Source organism: Microchirus variegatus, assembly GCF_963457635.1.
Source record: "Microchirus variegatus genome assembly, chromosome: 20".
NCBI classification, from domain to species: domain Eukaryota; kingdom Metazoa; phylum Chordata; class Actinopteri; order Pleuronectiformes; family Soleidae; genus Microchirus; species Microchirus variegatus.
Window position 1 is genome coordinate 8645486 of NC_139821.1, and position 21880 is coordinate 8667365.

Sequence of the window (21880 nt, forward strand, 5' to 3'; positions counted from 1 at the left end):
ATTCACCGCCAACATACAAAACGAACATATTTTCTCATCTGGAGAGCAAAATATTATATACAGCACTGAAGAGTTTCACCATGTTTGTCTTTGTTATTAAATAATTGCAATGTATTTTGACTTTGAATATCGCAATTTTGATTATTGTGCAATTAATTGTGCAGCCCTAAACATACCATAATCATTTTAAGGCTAATGACATTAACTGTGATATATGAAGTAACTTAAAGTTGTACAAAACAAGGAGTTGGTATTTAAAATTACTTAAAATAATAATAATAATAATAATAATAATAATAATAATAATTTAAAAAAATTTTAAATTAAACTTAATTTTAAATTAAATCATGAAAGGTAACTAAATAGAACAAAAACACAAAGATACATACATTATAGTTGTATCTAATTGAGCCTCTGTGATGACAAATTGTGTTAATAAAGTCAATAAATGTCTGATTTTCATTTAGTTTTAATATATTTATTTAACACAGAAACAATTACTGAATTAACATTCAACTATTTTCATAATCGGTTTGAGCGTTTTCCGATTTTTCAGCTTCTTATATGTGAATATTTCCGTTTTTCTTTCCTCTAAATAACAAAGAAATCATTCAATCTGAATCATTTCGGTTTGTGGACTAAACAAGACACGTGAGAACATGATAAATTTCAGTTCATCAGTATTTTCCGAACATTTTAAGTCTGCAATTAATTCAAAGAATAATAATGGATATATGAATATAATAATATTATGTATAACAACTCCAATTTTCAGACAACTGAATAAAATGTTGTTTTTATTCCTTGTTTCATGTGCAAAACCAAACCCACTGTTACAATTACACTGAAAGTTAAGAGACAAAGGAGCGTGACGACAGTTTTTAAGTGCATTAACTCTTAGAGAAAAGAGAGGAATTAAGAGGAAGGACATAAAAGAATATATAAACTGCTGATGAAGCTCTGTGACTGATGGAGAGACGCAGAAAAAGCATAAGAGAGGGAGAGAGAGATCGACAAGAGAAGGAGGAAAAGAGCACACGGGAACAAAGCAGACAAACAGATGGTGATAAAGGGCAGAGACAAGTGCGAGAAGGAGGGAGGAAGAGACAGAACGAGCGGGGAGGAGAAGTATAGACCAGATATATTTAGAGAGAGAGAGTTTTAGCCTCCCAGCTATAGAGGCATGACTCATCTTCTGCCAGCTGACAGAAGGATGGGTGGATGGATGGATGGATGGATGGATGGAGGGAGGAGATGGACACAGACGCGGAGTGAGGGATGGAGAGGAGGAGAGAGCAAAGTGTGAGGAAGGAGGGAGATGCAGAATGGTTATACATGCAAACACACACACACTGATGTGAAACCCTGTGTGTGTGTGTGTGTGTGTGTGTGTGTTTGTCATACTGAGGACCAGTGAGGGTATTTAACCAACAACGTGAGGTCATTTGTACGAAGTGAGGAAATTTTTTGCCGCTCCTCGCTTTGTTTTCATTGAAATCACTTCCTTAGGTTGTAAACATACTATACTCTGTTTTTAACAGAGATCCTCAATTTAGGACAAAAACCCATTTTCCAGCCCTGGTGGATTCACACACACATTTTGTGTGTTTGTGTGTTTGTGTCCGTGTGTCTCTGCTTTGTTGTTTGTATATTTTTAAAAACAACAGCACAACAAGTTTTCCACTTCATAGTGGAAGAAGTACTATGGTCATATTTTATTATGTCTATATTTCTTATTTGCCTTTTCTTCTTATACATTTAATAATGACCAGCACAAGTCTTTCACAAGTTGTTTGTACTTGTTGTGACAATAAAAGCTTTAATGTACTCACTAATACAAGTTAATTATTCCATTATAGTAGAAAACAATATGTTTTTAGCAGCAAATATAAAGCTTCGAGGTGCATTTATTGAACTTAAGGGGGCGTCAAAACAATATTTTATAATAATAATAATAATAATGGTGATAATAATGCGTTTATTTATCACATTATTCAATTGTATATAATTAAATGCCTGTTTAGTGATTTAATTACTGTTGAATCATAAATATAATAAACTATACCTTAAAACTAATGCAAACCCTTTATGGATTCGTCAGAATATTCCGTTTTCTCTGTTTGTGTTTCAAAGACGACACTATAAGTTCACTTTGTTCCAGCTGCTGCGAAGTCGGAAAGAAACTATGGACGGAAACATATTTTGAGTTATTATTAGCCAGTGTTAGTGATATCAGTTGATATGATTGGGCGAAAGTGTGATTGACAGCTGTTGTCGTCCAGTACGTGCCTAGTTGCAGATGACGTGAATTTCCAGTTGTAAAAAGTGTTGTTGGGTCACAAATGGATTTGAATCCAGGAGACTGCATCCATGTTTATGTACAGTCTATAATAACATATCATGCTTTATTGTGGCATTGTGGATTGTGTGATCAAGGCCTGAATATTCTTTCAGGTGTGTCACGTGTCCTCTCTTTTCAATCCTGCCCCACCTTTCCTGTATTCATCTAAACGATGATCAATTTTCACGTGACACTCATTTCTCTCAACAAAAAAAAACAAAAAACAAACTGGTGATTAGCATTTCTGGCATCAGCAGCTTCCAGAGGATCAGCTCAGTCATCATCCGAGTGCAGCTGCTTTCCCTGCAGGAGTGAGCTGCTGCAATAAGAGAGAGGGGGGAAAAAAAGTCAGGAGGCTGCTGTTAATCCAGAGAGGAGCTGCTGACTTTTTTTTCCAAGGCATTGCTCCCTGTTGCATGACTATTGCTCATATCCTCCAGGGATAAGTCCTCTCCGGCTATCGCTCTCCGCCGCTTTCTCGCCGACCGTGTATCCATTACTTGGACACTCCCTCTCTCTTTCACTCTCTCTGTCTCTTTCACCCTCCTTCTTTATCTCACTCGGTCCAAGTTTAGTCTCTGTGCTCTCAGCCTTCACTGAGTCATTTTACAACTGCTCCTTTGGTCGCAGGCAGCCGTACTGAAGCTGAACTGCTCCTCCTTGTGTTTAAACACGCACATTACACCTTTAATGTAAAAACACCAATCCTGTATGAAGTACTTTAAAGGGATACTTGAGTAAAAGTGCAAGTATCTTACCAGAAAATGACTTTTTTTATAATATTACTTAAGTAAAAGTCCTAATGTATATGGCATTTGCTGTATTTAAGTATCAAAAGTCATTTTCTGATATGGAATGTACTTTTTAGAAAAAAAAAAAGGATTGAGCCATGGTGGCCCAGTGGTAGGGCGAGTTGTGGTTTCAATTCCTGGCTCTGCTAGTCTATATGCGTCCTTGAGCAAGACACTTACCCCCATGTTGAAGCGTGTGAAAAGCTACAGAAAATCTCTAAATAAATACAGAGCATTACAAACTCTTCTTCTTCTGGTTTTATTTGGTAGTAACAAACAACAAATATAGTTAGAGGAAATGTAGTGGAGTAAAAGGCACTAAATGTTGGGGGAAATTTGTCACACAAATCAGATCTGGCAACAAATTTCATCAGGGATTAAAGGGAAATTGGTGCAAAATTGCTCTGTAGCGCCCCCCAAAGGTGAAACTGAGTTCATCAAATCTCATGAAACTTGGTGGAAACATGTCACAGCCCGAGACGAAGAAAAAAGTCAATCGGGACCGTGGCCTCTACTCAACAGGACGTCAGCCATTTTGAATTTGGAGTCCATTTTCACAATTTCGTAAATGAACGAACTCGTCCGAGCACAATAATCGTACCTACATTTTTAAAAACATTTTGAAACATGTCATTTTGTTCTAAACAGAACAAATATGGAAAGTCACCAAAAAGATATTTCAGATTCAAAAGGGGCGTGGCCACACCAGCCATCAGAATTTTGGCGAATTTCAACTATTCGCCACAAAACAGGAAGTGGCCTGTAACTTCACCATACATTGACCGATCGGCCCAAAACTTCTTACATAACGCGAGAGAGACTGGCGGTGAACACGTCTACGAACATGAACTTGACCTAACAGGAAGTCATCCATTTCGTATTTTGCCGACGTTTTGCCACGAAACAGGAAGTGGCCCTGTAACTTCGTCGTACATTGACCGATCTACTTTAAACTTCACAAGTGACCCTGGCCAGAAAACAGGAGGTCATGAAAACCAAGTTGAGGGCACAGTGCCACCTGCTTGCAGCACGGTGGCAGATACTGAGTACATTCAAGTATGTCCAAAAATGATGTTGTTTCCAAATCATTTTACATACAGTTTATTCATATTTCATATGAGTTGTAGGTAAACTTGTCACATATACATTTAGATGTACATTGTTACATGTACATCTAACTGTATATGTGCAACTTTCTCACAGTGACTCCGAATCCCTGAGGCTGTGAGGCTTAGGGATAAATATTCAGCAGCTAGAACAGTGTTTTCCAGAGGGACAGTGTGTGTGTGGGTGTGTGTGCAAATATCAACAGAGGTCACTCTCCTGTCATCATATCTCCCTATAGTCTAATCACAAAGGAATTTCCAAGTGAGCTTGTGTGCGAAAGCATCCAGAGGAGGAAACTCTGGAGGATTCGCAGCGAGTAAACGTGTCCTTCCTCCAAGCCAAGTGCCACCTCCGTCTCCTCTGGAGATTCTCCTGCTGTTGTGAAAACAATCTCCCGCTGCGTTTGTCACACCATATGTGACCAGGGAAGATCCAATAATACCAAATACCAAAGTAGGGCGGCAACAAATGATTATTTTCTTTATTTATTTGATTGTTCTGTACATTTTTAGCTCCATAAAGAGAGCTGAAAACACTCAAACCAATGAATAAATCATCTAAGTAGTTGATGATTAATTTAGCAAACGATAGCCACAGCCACACACACACAATACTCGTGTGTGTGCTCAATCTGCCTCAATTCTGCACACTTACTTGATTACTTGACAACAAAACATAAGAAGACACACTTTTTAAAGCCTGAATATTTGACCTATAAACACACACCCCCAGGATGTCCATATAAGGAGTTGTTTATTAATCCCATGGCGATTTACCACAGGTGTGCACCTGCGGCACAGGTCCGTGCCACGTGAGCACTCCAGGCTTAAACGCACTGTCTTTGCGCCGCTAACGTCCTGCTGCTTCAACTGTTTGTTGTATTTTTTTTGTGCAGAAGTACAGTAGCTGCACATGTTTGCTAAGAGCCACAGGCTTCAGTCTGTCTCGCTCACTGTGCCCATGTGTCAGCCATTTGGTGCAAAGCCACGCTGTGCAGACAAACTCTTCTTTCTTACACATTGTCTTAAATCCTGTCAGATTTTTCATATTTAATGACGCTACAGCCTTTAAAACCATGAGGTCTTGGTACTTTACTCTGTGCAAATATGATCTATTGTGTGTTTGATTAAAATAAAGAATGTGATAAAACAGTATTTCTGTAAATCCAAACAATTCCCATTATAGGCAGCAGTGGAAGGTGGTTAGAAGAAGTGTCTGTGTTTAACCAAACGGGGGCGCTGTTGCCTCATCCATCTCCAGCTGCAAACCTTTGCAAGGTGCCTCATGTATATATGGAGATGACAATATTTAAATACAGTGTCTTTTGTTATGTGCCGTCCAGCCAGTTTCCTGTTGCCACTCAACATATTTACATTTCTGCTTCCTTGAAGTTTCGCTCACCTGATCGACCGGTCTTAATAGCCTACACTCTTAGAAATAAAAGTGCTAAGTAGAACCATAAGGTTCTTCGACTTGTCCTCGTAGGATAACCCTTTTTGGCTCCAGGTAGAACCTTTTTATAAAGGTTTCAACTGGAACCCTTAGTGTTACCAATAACCCTTTTAAAACCCTTTATTCGGGAAAGGGTTTTTCAGAAGCAAATGGTTCCAGGTAAAACCTCAGCCCTTATAGAAGAACACTTGGAACCCTTATTTCTAAGAGTGTACCTTTACCTTAACCTAACCACAATTCACAATCCTTAGCCCTATACATAACATAATTCCTCAAAAATTTGGTTGTGCGTCATTATGACAAAGGTTTTGGTCTCTACCAGCACTACTGGTCCTGACAAGGTCAGAGTTACACACACATAATGCATGCCCTAAACCCTTATCCTTACCTTAACCAGTACCTTTAAATGTCTGACACTAACATTTAACCTAAACCAAAACTCAAACCTGAGCCCTGAAATCAAGTCTTAACCTGAGAAAGGTTGTTCATGTTTGTGAGGACCAGCCAAAAATGTCTTCACAGAGATAGGTTTGAATCACTGCTACACACACACACACACACACACACACATACACACACACTCACTGGTTTCCAAGACTTCAGAGGACAATTTCATTGACTTAACCCTAACCCTGACCTTAACCTAACTTTAGAAACAGGTCTTCACCATTTGCGTTATTGGGACTTGATTTTTAAGTCCCCATAATGTGACTGTGTAAACGGGTTTAGGTCCCCACAACATAAGGAATACCAGACACACACACATACAGGGGAATATCAATCAGATGTATATTGAATGCAGCCAGTTAGATCACCTCTGTGTGTGTGTGTGTGTGTGTGTGTGTGTGTGTGTGTGTGTGTGTGTGTGTGTGTGTGTGTGTGTGTGTGTGTGTGTGTGTGTGTGTGTGTGTGTGTGTGTGTGTATGCGTGTGTGTGTGTGTGTGTGTGTGTGTGTGTGTGTGTGTGTGTGTGTGACAGAGAGAGAGAGACTCGTAGGAAGTTTAGGGCCCTTTGAGATGAAAGGTGCGCGGCCCCTGCTTTACATGACCATTGTCATGCAGAGACAGAATGACATCCGACTCTCTGCTCCGATAAACACCAGCATGATGTAAGTAAAAGGTACACGAGGCTCTTGTTAACTCAGGTCTTCCACCTCTGCAACAAAAAACTACGAAAAGTTAAACCATGCGCTCCTTGTAATCTATTCAAAACCCCGACTCGGGGAGCAGATTCTCTTCATTTCAGAGACGCTTAAATCTTTCTTTGCCCACCTTGGCTCGTGGACGCGCTCTCTTTACAAAAGCACTGAGTCGGATCAAAGCGGAGTCTGCTCCTCTGCAGGTTCACTGCCCAACGACCCGGTCGCAGTTTGTCTTTGACCGGGTTATGAATTGTGCGAGAGCTCGCTTCAACGCGCCTTTTCTTTACTCCGCGACTCCTGGCTGCGAGTGTGTGTCCGTGCGTAAAAGTGTGTGTGTGTGGGTGGAGGCGGGGTCGTGTGGTGTGTCGCCTTTCATTTCTCAAACCACACACGAAAAAGGATTAGGAGATTTTCAAGCGCTCACCTTTTATGCAAACACTTCAAGGAATTTCACTCATTTTCTTGGCCTATACAGTGATGTGTAATCTTGATTAATTCCACTATTCCCACTGTTAATGTCTATGTGTGGTCAATTCTCTGTGAAGAGACTATTCTTTAGAAGATAAAAAAAGGCTTAATTGTCCATGTTTTGTTTGTGCACCCAACCTCTCCAGCAACGCAGGTGCTTGTAGTCTAAAAAAAATGTTTTACCCATTTGTTGATCTGCTCTGTGCGCACATGCGCGCCCCTGCGCAATTTATGTGTATATTTATATATATGGCTGTAAAACGGGGAGGGAGGGAGTGAGGGAGGGATGGAGGGTCTGGTCTGAGGTGAAGTGGGGGTGAGAAGAGGAGGAGGAGTGCAGACCAGAGAAAGAGATGTGGAATGACCTGTGAGGGGACAGGAAGGGAAAGGAACAATCGCTCCGCTGCTCAATAAGCGTTTTACTCTACTTCGTGTTAATCTTTTTCCTTAAGACCACACATTTACGCACTTTTTATCGTTTTGTTTGTTTCCTTCTTAAAGCCAAGTAAGCGCGCGTGGACGCAAACTGGCACCAAACCATTTTTACGCACGAGTTACGTTTTATTTACAAGCGTCAGAAACAACTTTGGGCTCTATAACCACAGTGAAACTACCTGGGAATTACATTTTTGTTTGTTATGGTTGATTTTTTTCATCATTTTTGAGGGACTTTGTCTTTTTTTTAAATAACAGAGACAAAGAAGAGGAAAAGGCGAACAGAAAGTGGACTGCCTGAAAAGTGGGACAGAACATCAGGAGGCTTTGGCGAGGCAGGACGCCTCCTCGGTCTCTGGCCATGTCTCCACAGCGGAGCGCTTCCTCAAACACCGGCTGCGAGGCGGTGACGCAGCGGACCATGGACTACAGGACTGTCCGGAGAAGGCGAACCGGTGCTGTCCGACATCTGTTGCTGGCAGCCGCCTTCCTCGCCTGCAGCTCGCAGCTGCTGCTGGTGGATGCCAACTCATGGTGGTGAGTAGCTGAGAGATGAGTGGATTTGAATTTGAAAGATAAGTGGCACGATTGACGCGTGGGGTGAAATGTGATCGATCTTTAATGCGGTGCGTATTTGTGATTTTACGCACGAATGTTTTTTTTTTTTGACAAGGTGACACCTTTGGGCACACTGTGCGCCAGGGGATTTACTCATGTGTCTGTGTGTATGTTTTAGAGAGGGAGGGGGGGTGGTTATGTATGTTCCACTCGTGTGGTGTAGCACCAACAATGAATGGAACAAATGTGAAGGCTCTGTCACAATATTTACCCTGGCTGGGGCCCAAATGGCGCTGTTGGGCGACCTGTTGCTGCTGCTGCATGCTGCTGCGTCATTTAGCCACACTTGTTATTGACTTTCAAAAATGCTGCTGCTGCTGCTCAGTAGTATTCAAGGTGAAAAGAATTGTGCCATAATTTCATAAAGAGAAGTCAGAAAATCAATACTCAGCTTACAGATCTGATGTATTCTAACTGTATTTGTCTTTATTTAAAGCAGCTTTTACACAAATGGGTTGACCTTTTTTGGGGGGAGATTGTTAAAAAAAATGTGTAGGAAAAGAAGGCACAAAGAAAAACAGAGATGAAACCATGTGGATAGTAGCTACACAGATGTTCACCAGACCAGAGGGGCCGGCAGTAAATCTAATACATTTTATAGGCAGGTTGTACTAATAAAACCCGCGTCTGAACTTTGTCCCCCTGCAGCACGGACCTCGTCTCAAAGAGCGAGCAGCGTCTCCGTCTGTGCCACTTTCTCTTTGAGCTTACGAAACTGAGTTTATGAGATTGAAAAAGGTGAATTATTGTGGCCTCTGTGTCTCAGGTCACTCGCTCTGACCCCGATCCAGCGGCCTGAGATGTACATCATCGGAGCTCAGCCTCTCTGCAGTCAGCTCTCTGGACTCTCTCAGGTATCTCCCCTGCCTCCATAAATGTTACCTCATTTTTTAAAAAGCATATTCATATCTATTCGAATCCAGCACCTGATGTTCCCATCAGCTCCTCTTCTGTATATTCACCATCTCCTTCTCTGCTGCTGCTGCTGCTGTGTGGTCTGCAGGGCCAGAGGAAGCTTTGCCAGCTGTACCAGGACCACATGGTCCACATCGGCGACGGAGCCAAGACCGGAATCAAGGAGTGCCAGTACCAGTTCAGGCAGAGGAGATGGAACTGCAGCACCGTGGACAACACGTCCGTGTTCGGGCGAGTCATGCAGATCGGTGAGTTTGGTGGAGCAGAGGATTTCAGGATGAAGGAGATGGAGGAGTTTTTTAAGGAGCTTTATTTGTTGCAGTTTTATTCCAATGCCGCTGCATATTTTGCATTCCTTTGTAGTGTGAGACAATGAATATGAGCCCAGAAGATACTGTTCACTACAAACTGCATCCAACAAAGAAAATGTTTCAATATGTCCTAATTTAAAGTTGAGAAAAAACAGCATATTCAAACATTGGACAATGTGTCCAAAAACACAGAACGTGTCTTTCTTTGAATATAGCAGATGGTGGATGGTTTGATGGAGACTGCTGTTTGTTTTGAGTGACGGCAAAGGCAGGATCTGATGTCTGTAGTTATTACAGCATGTGAAATCACATGAGGTAAATAGTGTTAAAACAGTTGGTTTCATGGATGCACATTTATATACAACCAGGTGAATCAATAAGTTAGTTGTGCAGGAAAAGTTTCCCATTTATTTAACCTTTATATAACCTGGTAAAAGACCCTTGGAGTTTGAGATCTCATTTGCAAGGGGAGAAAGGGATTACAAACAAACAATACATTGAAATAAAACAGTGGTTTAAAAGGTGACAGTGAAAGAGCAGGAGTTGTGAATGCAGTAACACTTTTAAAAAGCTTTAAATGACATTAGTTTTGTCACTTTTTGAGTTCAGATTGGAGAGAATTCCAAGCAGAGTGGAAACACACAAACCCAGTTCAGTCCAAACATGTGGAACAGTCAAGTGAAAGATGTCACCGCAGCGTAAGTGAAGCGTAGAGGCTCGGAGATCTCTGAAAGATACATAAATAGAAGGGAACTAAACCAAGAAGAGCTTTATAAATCAGCCACTGTGTATATCAGGCAACATTATGGAAGACAACTGTTCTTTAATTCTTTATTATACTGTATTTTTTGCACCAAAAACACCTTCCTTGTGTGTTAAAACCCTCTTGTGTTACAGCTGATGATGAGAAACAAATACACAATGAGAATAAAAACAGAAATAATCTACAATTTTAGAATATAGATGCGGATTCTCGTTGAATTACATGTTATTAGGACCAATATTTGTAATACTTTATGTTGATTTTAACTACAGACGACATTCATTGTGTAAACGTTCTGCCCACTGACTTTACGCATGACTTTACGCAATTACACTTTATTAGGACTATTATTTGTCATATTTATGTTGATTTTAACTACAGTGGACATTAATTGTCGAAGTTCTGCCCACTGACTTTACGCATAACTTTACGCATGACTTTACGCATGACTTGACGCAATTACACGTTATCAGGACTATTATTTGTAATATTTATGTTGATTTTAACAACAGAGAACATTAATTGTCTTAGTTCTGCCCACTGACTTTACGCATGCGCAGTGCCAGCATTAACTTTCGTCTCTCGGAGCCTCCTCCGCAGTCATGTCGTCGTTGCTCCGATCGCGGATCAGCGTCTTTAATTCGCAGCGGGCGATGAATCTGATGTGGGAAAGCGCTCATCAACACGTAAGTGTCAAATCCGCTGCGGGCAGTCAGTGAGTCAGCGGAGGTGTTTGCGTCTGCGGGCTTTTTCTCTCTGCCCGTCTCTCTATTGACAGTCAGTCTCTCTCTCTCTCTTGCGCGTTTATATGGAGGTGTGAGTCGCTCCATTGTCCTGTTTTTTTGAAATGCGCTGATGAGCTGACACCGAGCCGGCACATCCGGCCCTGCTGTTTGAAGTCGAGGCTCCGCACTCTCATAAAAAACAGCGCTTCATTCTCGGCCTCAGTGTCTCATGATCCTGCTGCGTCTCTGGTGCGCCACTGTCCTCACTGATACTGCTCTGCCTGTCTGTCTGCAGGACTGCTGTTAATCCCAGACCATAAAATTCCCACCACAGATTACACACCTTTAGATTGGATCATTCATGATAATCTAATAATTATTCATATTTCAGTGCTCCTGTATTTGTGTATATATAATTCTACCAGGGATGCGACCGATACCACTTTTTTTTTATACCGATATCACAAACTCAAGTATCTACCGATATTAGTCCGATATTGTCATTTTAGACCAGTCATGAACTATGACGCTGTTGATTCAGCCCAAACATGACTCAGCTAAAATGCTTTAGATGATTTTTTTTTTACAGAGCATTGTGAAGCATGCGATTTAAAGGATTTTTGGATTTTATTGGAATTGAAATCTTTATCTGTTCGATATCCAATCCAGTGATTTTTGACCAGTATCGGACCGATACTCATGATACTGACCAATACTGATGATACTGACCGATACTGATGATACTGACCGATACTGATTCCCATCCCCAGTATAAACCCTGTGGGGTTTAGTGTCAATATTGTAAGATAAAATAGTATACCATTTTTTTAGGTTTCAGGTTTTAGTTAAATGTCTTCATAAAGTTTGAGTCCAAAACAATTCTTAATAACAAAACACATTAAGTTATTTCTAAGATTATTTCTGATTATCATTTCAGTACAAATATGCGTTTCACACATCTCAAATATTGAACAAATGTCATTAATTAAGTTAATAAAGTCTTAGTCTGAGTTTTAGGACATTGGTGCAGTATCAGGTGTTGTTGTCGCATGTATTTCGTCCCATAAAGTAGAAATTTATTGTGTAGCAGCAGCAAAGACGGTCAAAAAGGTCATGTTTACGAATATACAGTAGAAGAAAAACACATTATTTAATAACACAATGAAAAAATAGAAGCGTTTGTGAGATCAGGGTTTAAAGATGTTAAAGCTGTTTGCTCATTTAAAAACAATAAAATATTCGCGTGATGTAAAATACTCTCCACTGTTCACATGCAAATCCAGGAGTTTCACAGCACTTAACGCTGGAGCTGTCAGACTGTTGTCGTCGCGTTGTCGCGTTGTGTATTCCACAGCTGACGTGTAAGATGGTGTTAGTGTTTTCTGAGTTGATGATGTAGGATCTGAACGACGACATCTGTGATTGTCTCTGTAGACCGTGAATGGACAACAATGACAGAAATGACCAAATGATTTGAGACTTAATCATGTGATGCTTGTGTGTTTGTGTCACGGACGACCGAGCTGTTGAGTTTAACCAGGTACTGAGTTATGTAGAGCCTCAAATCACATCTGTTGTCTATTGTTAGGACTCTATGGGTGTGAGGCTGTTTGCTGTGTGAGTGTTAACCTGAGCAGCTACCCATATTTCCTTCAGAGATTGAACACACACACACAAACACAGGCTGTATCCTTACGACTATGTTTTCATGTTTAAAAAAAGGGTGTTTGCAAATTTAAAGGATCAGCATCCTGTCCAGCATTTAATCCCTGTATTTGAGGTAATCTGCGTTCATACTAACACACCTGAAAACCTATATCACATGACCATGGCAGCATGTAGGTGCTGATAATCTGACTTAGATTATGAGACCGACGACAAGGCAAGAAGATGAAAGTGAACATTTGTTTTAGTAGAGCTTCTCGTTCACAGAAAGACAGTCAAATTGTGTAAATAATCTCAGTTTCTCAGATCTCAGTTTTCTGCCCGTCCACACTAAAATATAAACCTCGTCATTTTCATAATTCTCCGTTTTCAGGCTTAGAAAAGTCATGTGGACAGCAGTTGTATCTGTATGTATATGCATTTTAAACTGGAAACCGAGTAGTGTGCATGTAGCCGTACAAACATTTAATTGAGCCTTTGTGTAAACATGTATGGTTCACTTCGCACACGAGCAACATAAGGCCCTGGGTCCGGATCTGGCCCGCAAACCAGTTTCATCCGGCCCGCGTCGTCCTCACAGGGTGACCCTTAACTTGACCCCAGCTCAGCTGAAGTTGTAGCATTAGCAGTTTTGATGACAGAATGAGAGCTAAAAGGAGAATTGTCAGTTTCACACCTTCACATTAAGAGTTTAGCCAAACTTTTATTTTGAAATAATCTCACTCCTTGTTCAATTTGTTAAAAATACTCACTCTGTGTTTCCTCCCTCAGGCTCCAGGGAAACCGCCTTCACCTACGCCATCAGCGCGGCCGGCGTGGTCAACGCCATCAGCCGGGCGTGCCGCGAGGGCGAGCTCTCCACCTGCGGCTGCAGCCGGGCGGCACGGCCCCGCGACCTGCCGCGCGACTGGCTGTGGGGCGGCTGCGGCGACAACGTCCACTACGGCTACCGGTTCGCCCGGGAGTTCGTGGACGCCAGGGAGAGGGAGAAGAATTACCCGCGCGGCTCCGGCGAGCACTCGCGGACGCTGATGAACCTGCAGAACAACGAGGCCGGGAGACAGGTATGAAAACGCACACCCGTGGTTTTATATTTGTCACAGAAGACGCAGGGTTTGAAAACGTAAAGTAAAACTATAGTGAAGGAAGTCGGTAGTGTGTGTACCTATGACATGACCTTTAACCCCTGACTATATCTGTATGTGTGTGTGTGTGTAAGTCAAGGTGGCCCCAAATTGCCTGACCTGCCAGTGTGGTGTGTGTATGTTTGTGTGTGTGTGTGTGTGTAGGTTATTTATTGGGAGGGTCCAAATGGTAGAACTGCTAACGCCCTTGGAGTCTGGTTAGGTCGCTAGGTCAACACGCATTCCATCGGAGTAACACACAAACACACACACACACATGCAAATATATCCTCCTTCACACATAAATAATGCAGCAACACACAACGACAATAGAGTAGTTTATATTTCTACACAGTAGTTTATATATTTCTAGTATTAACCCTTTACCATCCAACCCTCAAAATGTCCACGTTAGAGTTGTAGGGTCAACTTTTTGAGGGTTTTTGCTTATTTTAACTATAAAATGGACAGAAAAATGTCCTGTGAATAATTGAAATATCATGTTGAAATAGTGTATTAAGAATTTAAAATGAAGGAAAAAAGCGGTAGAAAAGTTGTACCCGAACACCATATTTTGCATGTTAAATTAGAATTTTGAGTTTAAAACATATTTACAAAAACATTTGTTTGAGTCTTTGTCTCAATGTGTAAAAACAGGCCTATGCACAGTGCGAGTGAAATTACCGTAATAACCACACGTTGGCATAACGTGCAACTTCTCAGCTTTCAGAAACAGTTGGAATTTTTTCCCGATACCACAAACTGTTGTCGGTTTATCAAGTAAATTAAGTTTTTTGTGTTCTGAAGCGTTTTTCCACACACACATGCTCACAAATGTATCCTAAACACTGGACATCTGCATAATTAGGGTTTGACCGATGAATTGTAGTTTTTCTAAGGCTTTTGTCCCTCACTGGTTGCCGTACGGAGACAATAGAAAACTTTAAACTTGACATAGGAACGTGTTTGGCAATGTTTTCAGGTACAGAGAGCGAGAGAGAGAGCGAGCGTCACAAGAAATGCACTTAAAGAAACCTTTCACCTTTGACTGGGATGTAAACAGTCACACACACACACACACACACACACACACACACACACACACACACACACACACACACACACACACACACACACACACTTGCCTCGTAAAAGGTCCATTTGGGCATTCAGGTGCAGAGTGGATCAGAAGAATGTGTTTATCTTGAGTTTTATCTTCAGAGAAGCTTTGTTTAAGCTGTTTACAAGAAAACGACACTCAGTGTCTGTCTTAACGTGTGTGTTTTTGTGCTCGCGCACACACACACACACACAGCTCAGCTCCCATTTGATTTGTGTGAGAGACAGCGAGTCTGGTTTTTGTGCGTGTGTGTCAGAGGTGAAAGGTGAGGGTCTGGAGAGAGGTTGTGTTTCTGCTGAGGGTTCCCTTCGGGGCAATAATAAACTGTATGAGAGAAAGATCTGCTGCTGCTCCAGCCTTATATTAACACACACACACACAGAGAGAGAGAGAAAGAGAGGGAGTTCTGTAACACACACTCTTTTCATTCTTGGCTTTCATTGTTGTCTGTCCATTGGGACGGAAGAGAGGAGAAGACTGGGATGAAAAGGAGGAGAGGAAAAAAAGTTTCTCTCCTCCTCATCTCTGTTTTTCCTCTTTTTCACGCGGAACACGCCGGTTTGTCCTGAGCGGGATTTGTCTCGCTCCGGTGGACAAGGCAAACCACAGGGCTATTGTAGAGGTGACAGGGGCGTGCCGCTGTGTGTGTCCATGTGTATATATATGTGTGTGTGTGTGTGTGTGTACAAGCGTCTGTAGACACACAGGGCGAGTGGGGGACCCCGTCACACTCCCCCGACTCTGAAAGCAAAGACACACACACACACACACATATACCCATAGTCGCCCAGGTCCACTGTCTCCATTTCCACACAAATCAAATGAGGCAGTGCTTGTCACACAGACACCGACACAACTGCATGTACATTCCTTCATTCCCTAAAGAAAATAACAGGCCACTCTTGAGCTTCTCCAACACAAGAGGAAACTCTCACATTTATTATCTGTAAACCTGTTGATCCCAACAGCAGCTTACATTCACTTTATGCACAATATCTTTTAAAAACATTCACTAATATTTAAGTTTGCTGGGTAAGAAATGCAAAAATAACTGGACGTTAATGTTTTTCTTCTATAGTAGATGTTAGCAGATACAAGTTGCTGGTCACCTGGTGTGGTCTTCTGCTGCTTCAATGTCCAGTATGTTGTCTTGCCTCGATTGAAACAAGTGGTTATCATATTAACCTTCTATCTTATGGGGTGAGTTTTCGTTAACTTCGCTAATCTGCATTAGTGTTCATTCCAAGTCAAATACATGTTTCAGAACATTGTGTGGCTACATTGTTGTGAACTAGCTCCAGGGCCGGCCTTAGATTATCACAGAATTGTTGCATCGTGATACTATTGGTATCGTGGACCCATGTATTATATAATATTGTATCATATTATGAGGTATCTTGAAGATGAATCCCAGACCCTCACTGACCGTATCGTACTTGACTTTAAGCTAACACTGTATCTGTGCACTGTCCTTACAGAGGACAGAGACTAATAAAGGGTGGCAGGCAGCATAGATACAGTACAGCAGTCTGTGTTAACAGTAAATAATGTAGTGCAGTGCAGTGGATCAGTGTAGCTCTTTATTTTAACAAGCACAGGATGGGACATAAAATGCACCTCTGCCTGTTCTCCGGCTTTATTGCTTCTCCTGTCACAATGGGTGGGCTGTTTTCTCTATTCCTGTCCCATTGTAGCAGCGACTCCTACCTATTACTGACTCCACACACACACACACACACACGTTCAGTCATCTGTAGTGGAGACACGGTCTCGGTGTCAAGCACAATAGTCTCTGCTCAGGTTGGGTTAGGAGTGTGTATGTGTGGTCCAGGTATTACTAATGTTGTGGGGACCTAAATCAGTTTACACACACATATTATGGACTTATGAACAAAAAGCAAGTCCACATAATGGAATTGACTGTGTTTTAAGGTTAGGATGAGGTTAACTTTAGGGTCAGGATGAGGATTAGGCCACTATTAATTGAGGATTTTGTCGGAGAGTTAATGTAATGTCCTCTGAAGTCATAGAAACCAGACTGTGTGTGTGTGTGTGTGTGTCCAGCAGTATAATGAGCTATTTGGTAGGTCATGCCTGCTGGGCACAAAGACACCAGACCTTATGACACACACACACACACACACACACACACACACACACACACACGGTCGTTGTATAGTTTCTATTTGAGTTGCACAAAAAGATATGATTCAGAATTGTACAGACTTTGCATCTTATCTCTCACTTTTCACAACATTGTTTGGCGTCTGCGATATTTCCGAGTCTCGGTGAATTCCTGCAGCTCTGCAGAGTTTCATCACACTAAAGATACTACATGACAAAAGTATATCTTCTTATATTCATACTACTCAAAGTATTTTAAAAAGGCACAGAAATACTAAGAAAAATCACTGGATAAAAGCAAGACATTACATTTACATGAATCATAATAAGACCGAGACATGAAAATCAATATTAAAATTCAAATCGACATTAAAATCATTAGAGATAAAAGTGTGATTTGCCAATAAATGTGCATTTAAATACAGTGCAAAAAATACCTCTAGAAAAAACAAGAAATTATAACCAATATTAGGGGGAAAATTACTTAAGTTTTCTTGAAACAAGTCAAATTATCTTAAGTATCTTCAGCCATAATAAGTAAATATGTCCAAAAAAGGGTGTAATTAGATAAATACACTGAATTCAAGTTACACTAGAACATATTTTCATATTTTTGCAGTAATTAATTTATAACTAATTTAAGAAAAACCTGCAGTAAACTAAAGTTGGACTTTGTCACAAGAAAAAACTCCCAAGAATTCAAGAAAGAATTCTACAACACGTCATTGTCCTCTGCTCTGGGTGTCCTGTTTGCGGGGGGTCACGGGGGGTTGAGCGGCCGAATTGGAGGGCGCTGAGTGCTATGCCTGCTGGGTAGTAAAGTAGAGGAGAGGGGGTGAGGGGTGAGGGGAGGTGGGGGTCAGTGGGGTAAACAGAGGTGAGAAGGTAATTGAGATCAGGCCGTGTGAGGAGACACAGCAGTGGGGTTTTGGGTTTTTCTGTGTGAGGTCAGAAATGATCCAATCCGAGTGAGTACAGTGTGTCGACTGATGTGCACTTACACGTAGCACAGTCTGCGATTAGCGACACAGAGTTCGCGTATAATTGACGTGAGAATGCCCCCGAGGGGGGGGGGGGGTGGTTGTGTGTGTGGTGTGTTTTGTGAATTGTTTACTTGAACGCGCCGTTAAAGCGACCTGGTAAACCTTTGCGGGGGTGAAGGAACCTCCCCGTAAACTTCACTGCTGCCCGGAAGATAATAAATCTTTTGTTTCCTGCTCTGGCTTTTATTTATTTGTGTGTTTACAATAAGCCAAAAGTAATCTAGTCGTCTGGTTACATCGTTTTTCATGCATATGTTTCCAGATTTTTTTGTATATATGTATGTATGTATGTATATACGTGTATGTATATATGTATGTATATATATATATATTTATGTATGTATGCATATATATATATATATATATATATATATATATATATGTATGTATGTATGTATTTATGTATGCATATATATATATATATGTATATATATATATATATATATATATATATATATATATATATATATACATATATATATATATATATATATATGTATGTATGTATGTATGCATGCATATATATGTATATATACATGTATGTATGCATATATATATGTGTATATATATATGTATGTATGTATGTATGCATATATATATGTATGTATGTATGTGTGTATATATATGTGTGTATGTGTATATATATGTGTATATAAAAATACAAATACAATTAATGCATTTCTTTTTGTTGTTTTTTTGGGGTTAAATTTGGACATGTAAGAAATAAAATTAGGATTAAGTTAGCAACAAAGATGACAATTAATCTCAATCCACCTTGCCATTTCTGTAACACCTAATATAGTTGAATGGGAAAACCAGCCATTTTAAATTTGATAAATGCATTTTTGCTCATAAATCTTTGAAAAAAAACTGCAAGTTTATGTGGTAAACTCAAACATAATCTCACATGACTGATCCAGAACATGGACAATTATATTCATGCTCCTCATGTATTGTCATGTAGCTGCTGCGTTACTGAATGTCCAGCTGAGATAATGCTATAGTACTTTCTACGCCTTCTTTAAAATCACTGCTTTCTATATGGGAACATGTCATTTCCTATGGTTAGCTGTGGAGATTCTATTCAGTCAGCTGTTTGTTTTAGTTTGGTGGAGCAGCAGTGACAGCAGCGTCGACGTATGGAGGCAAGAACTTCTTTGCTTTGCATTTTTCTCTCCCCCCTTTTTGTTGATCTGTGTCACTGCACATTTGAGCAGCGCCGTGGGTTCTGCTCCGGCACACAGTGCTGACAGAGAAACCGGCGTCAGGCCTGTTCCCACATATAAAGCTGTGTAGAGATTATTTGGATGGGAAACATCCTCTATTAAGTGCAGCCGCGCGTGAACGAGTGCTCCGCTGGCACACGCGGATCCACGTCACTTTTTGGCAGTTGCTTTATTCTACAGTGACTTACAGTGGATGCAGCAAAGACTGCAAAAATCTGTTTTATTATATTAGAAGTGTAAGATATGTGGTCGTCTTTCAGCCTTTTATCTTACGTTAAATTTAAAGAAGAAGAAGCCTTAAAGGTCCAGTGAGTGTGTAGATTTAAGAGAATCTATATAAGCACAAGTAGAAATAAATATTCATGATGATTCAACTCTGGCTTTAGGGAGTTTGTTTGTTTGTTTCACATTTTTATGTCACTTAACACCGATAAATAGCTGCATGATGTAAAATAATCCAAAGCTCAAGTTAGATATTAACTTCAAACTTTATAACCTTAAGATAAAGCATACAGTATATTATTGTCATGTTGTTTGTTGAGCGTGTTCATTTATTGCGTCAGTGAATTCAGTTACACACATCCGCCACTAGATGGAGGCAGCGTAACTTGAAACAACATCTACACAATGTCCATGTGGCAGACTTTGCAGAACACCTACATCATGTGTAGAGGTTTAAGTGATATGTCGGTCTGTTAGCATAACTCGAAAGGTCGCGGACGGATTTGGATGAAATATTCAGGAAATGTCCGCAATCGGATCAGGAACAAGTGATTACATTTTAGACGCTATCACTATTTTTATCGCTATTTTGTGGGGGGCTGAGCTGCCTTGGAGGAGGTCTGCGCTCTCCGAGTGCTTTTCTAGTTATATTAGTTAGTGTTACAGTAGTTATTTGATTTTTAAGAACAGCTTTAAGAACAACTGCAAAAAAACAAAAAACAAAAAAATAATAATAATATATAGTTATACTTATACTATATATGTTATAGTATGATTATAGTCTGGGTGATGAACTAAAATTTTCCAAAATGTTTACTTTTAAAGATGTGTTTGAGCTATCTGAATTTTAGTGTTTTTAAAAAGTAATTGTAATTATTAATGTTATAATAATTGTAAGCCTAATTTCTGAAAATAAAAGTACCTCTTTTGCCCAGGGCTGCTGCTCACACTTTTGGGAAAGATTGATGTTGTGGAAGTTTCCTTCTGCCTTGTATGGATGATATGTAGTTTAAAGGAGTTCTAAATAAACAAACTGCATTAAATTATAAATATATTTTTTTATTTTATTCTCTCTCTGTGTCCACCAGGCCGCCTATAACCTTGCTAACGTGGCCTGTAAGTGTCACGGCGTCTCCGGCTCCTGCAGTCTGAAGACGTGCTGGCTCCAGCTGGCCGACTTCAGGCGCGTCGGCGAGTTCCTGAAGGAGAAGTACGACAGCGCCGCTGCCATGCGCATCGGACGCAAGGTAATTACGTTTACGTTTTCTAATCTTAACCCTTTAAGGTACAACTCAACCATTTGGTCGAGCACACTTTAAGTCACTATATCTCATGCATCAAGCTGAACTCACTAACACTTAATTAATGTGACTTGTTCTGAATGTTGTACTTTATGAATTATGAAAACCAGGTTTATTATGAACAGACATCTCAACCGTTTGGTAGAGGTCTATATCTAAAATACTATAGGGTCTAATGAAAAAAATTTTATATATATATATATTGATTGTCGTTAATTATCATTAATAAATAAAATAAAATAATAAAAAATGCAAAGAAATCATTTTTCCTTTGCTTTTTTCTTGGTGCATACCTTAAAGGGTTAATTAAACTGTGTTTTCGTACGTGTCAAACAGGGCAAGCTCGAACTGGTCGACAAGCGCTTCAACACTCCGACCCCAGAGGACCTGGTCTACATCGACCCCAGCCCGGACTACTGCCTCCGCAACGAGACCACGGGCTCGCTGGGTACGCAGGGCCGCCTGTGCAACAAGACGTCGGAGGGCATGGACGGCTGCGAGCTGATGTGCTGCGGCCGAGGCTACGACCAGTTCAAGACGTACAAGCACGAGCGCTGCCACTGCAAGTTCCACTGGTGCTGCTACGTCAAGTGCAAGCGCTGCACGACGCTCGTGGACCAGTTTGTGTGTAAATAGATGGATCGGGAGAGGAAGGACGGATGGACGAGGAGGAGAGTGTGAGGATGGAGGAAGGTGATTCTTCAGGGTTTTGTACAGGATGAGTTAAGACAATGAGTTTGATTTTCTGACAAAGCTGCTTTTATGTTTTTTTTTTTGTTTTTTTTTTACCCCTTATCACCTCCTACTTTTTCACACCGGGACGCAGAAGCCATAACACCTGAAGAAGTTGTTGGGGTTTTTTTTCCGCTTTTTCTGTCTCTCTATCAACTGCTTTTCTGTGGAACACAATCCTGAAAGAAAGAAGGATGGAAGAAAGGAGGAGGAGGAGAGCGCCAGGAAAAAAAAAACTAATGAACAATGAAGGATG

The 21880-nt window shown here is 40.7% G+C and overlaps 1 protein-coding gene across 1 annotated transcript; it reads left to right on the forward strand.

Annotated features, from left to right (window-relative positions):
• Positions 1-8096: 8096 nt before the first annotated feature.
• Positions 8097-21672, forward strand: wnt5b (wingless-type MMTV integration site family, member 5b; the record flags this gene model as incomplete). The annotated part of the gene is made up of 6 exons (XM_083906924.1): positions 8097-8272; positions 9120-9207; positions 9357-9516; positions 13504-13796; positions 20680-20838; positions 21229-21672. The coding sequence occupies 6 exons, from the start codon at positions 8097-8099 to the stop codon at positions 21526-21528; spliced, it is 1176 nt and encodes a 391-aa protein (XP_083763050.1). The 3' UTR covers positions 21529-21672.
• Positions 21673-21880: the final 208 nt, after the last annotated feature.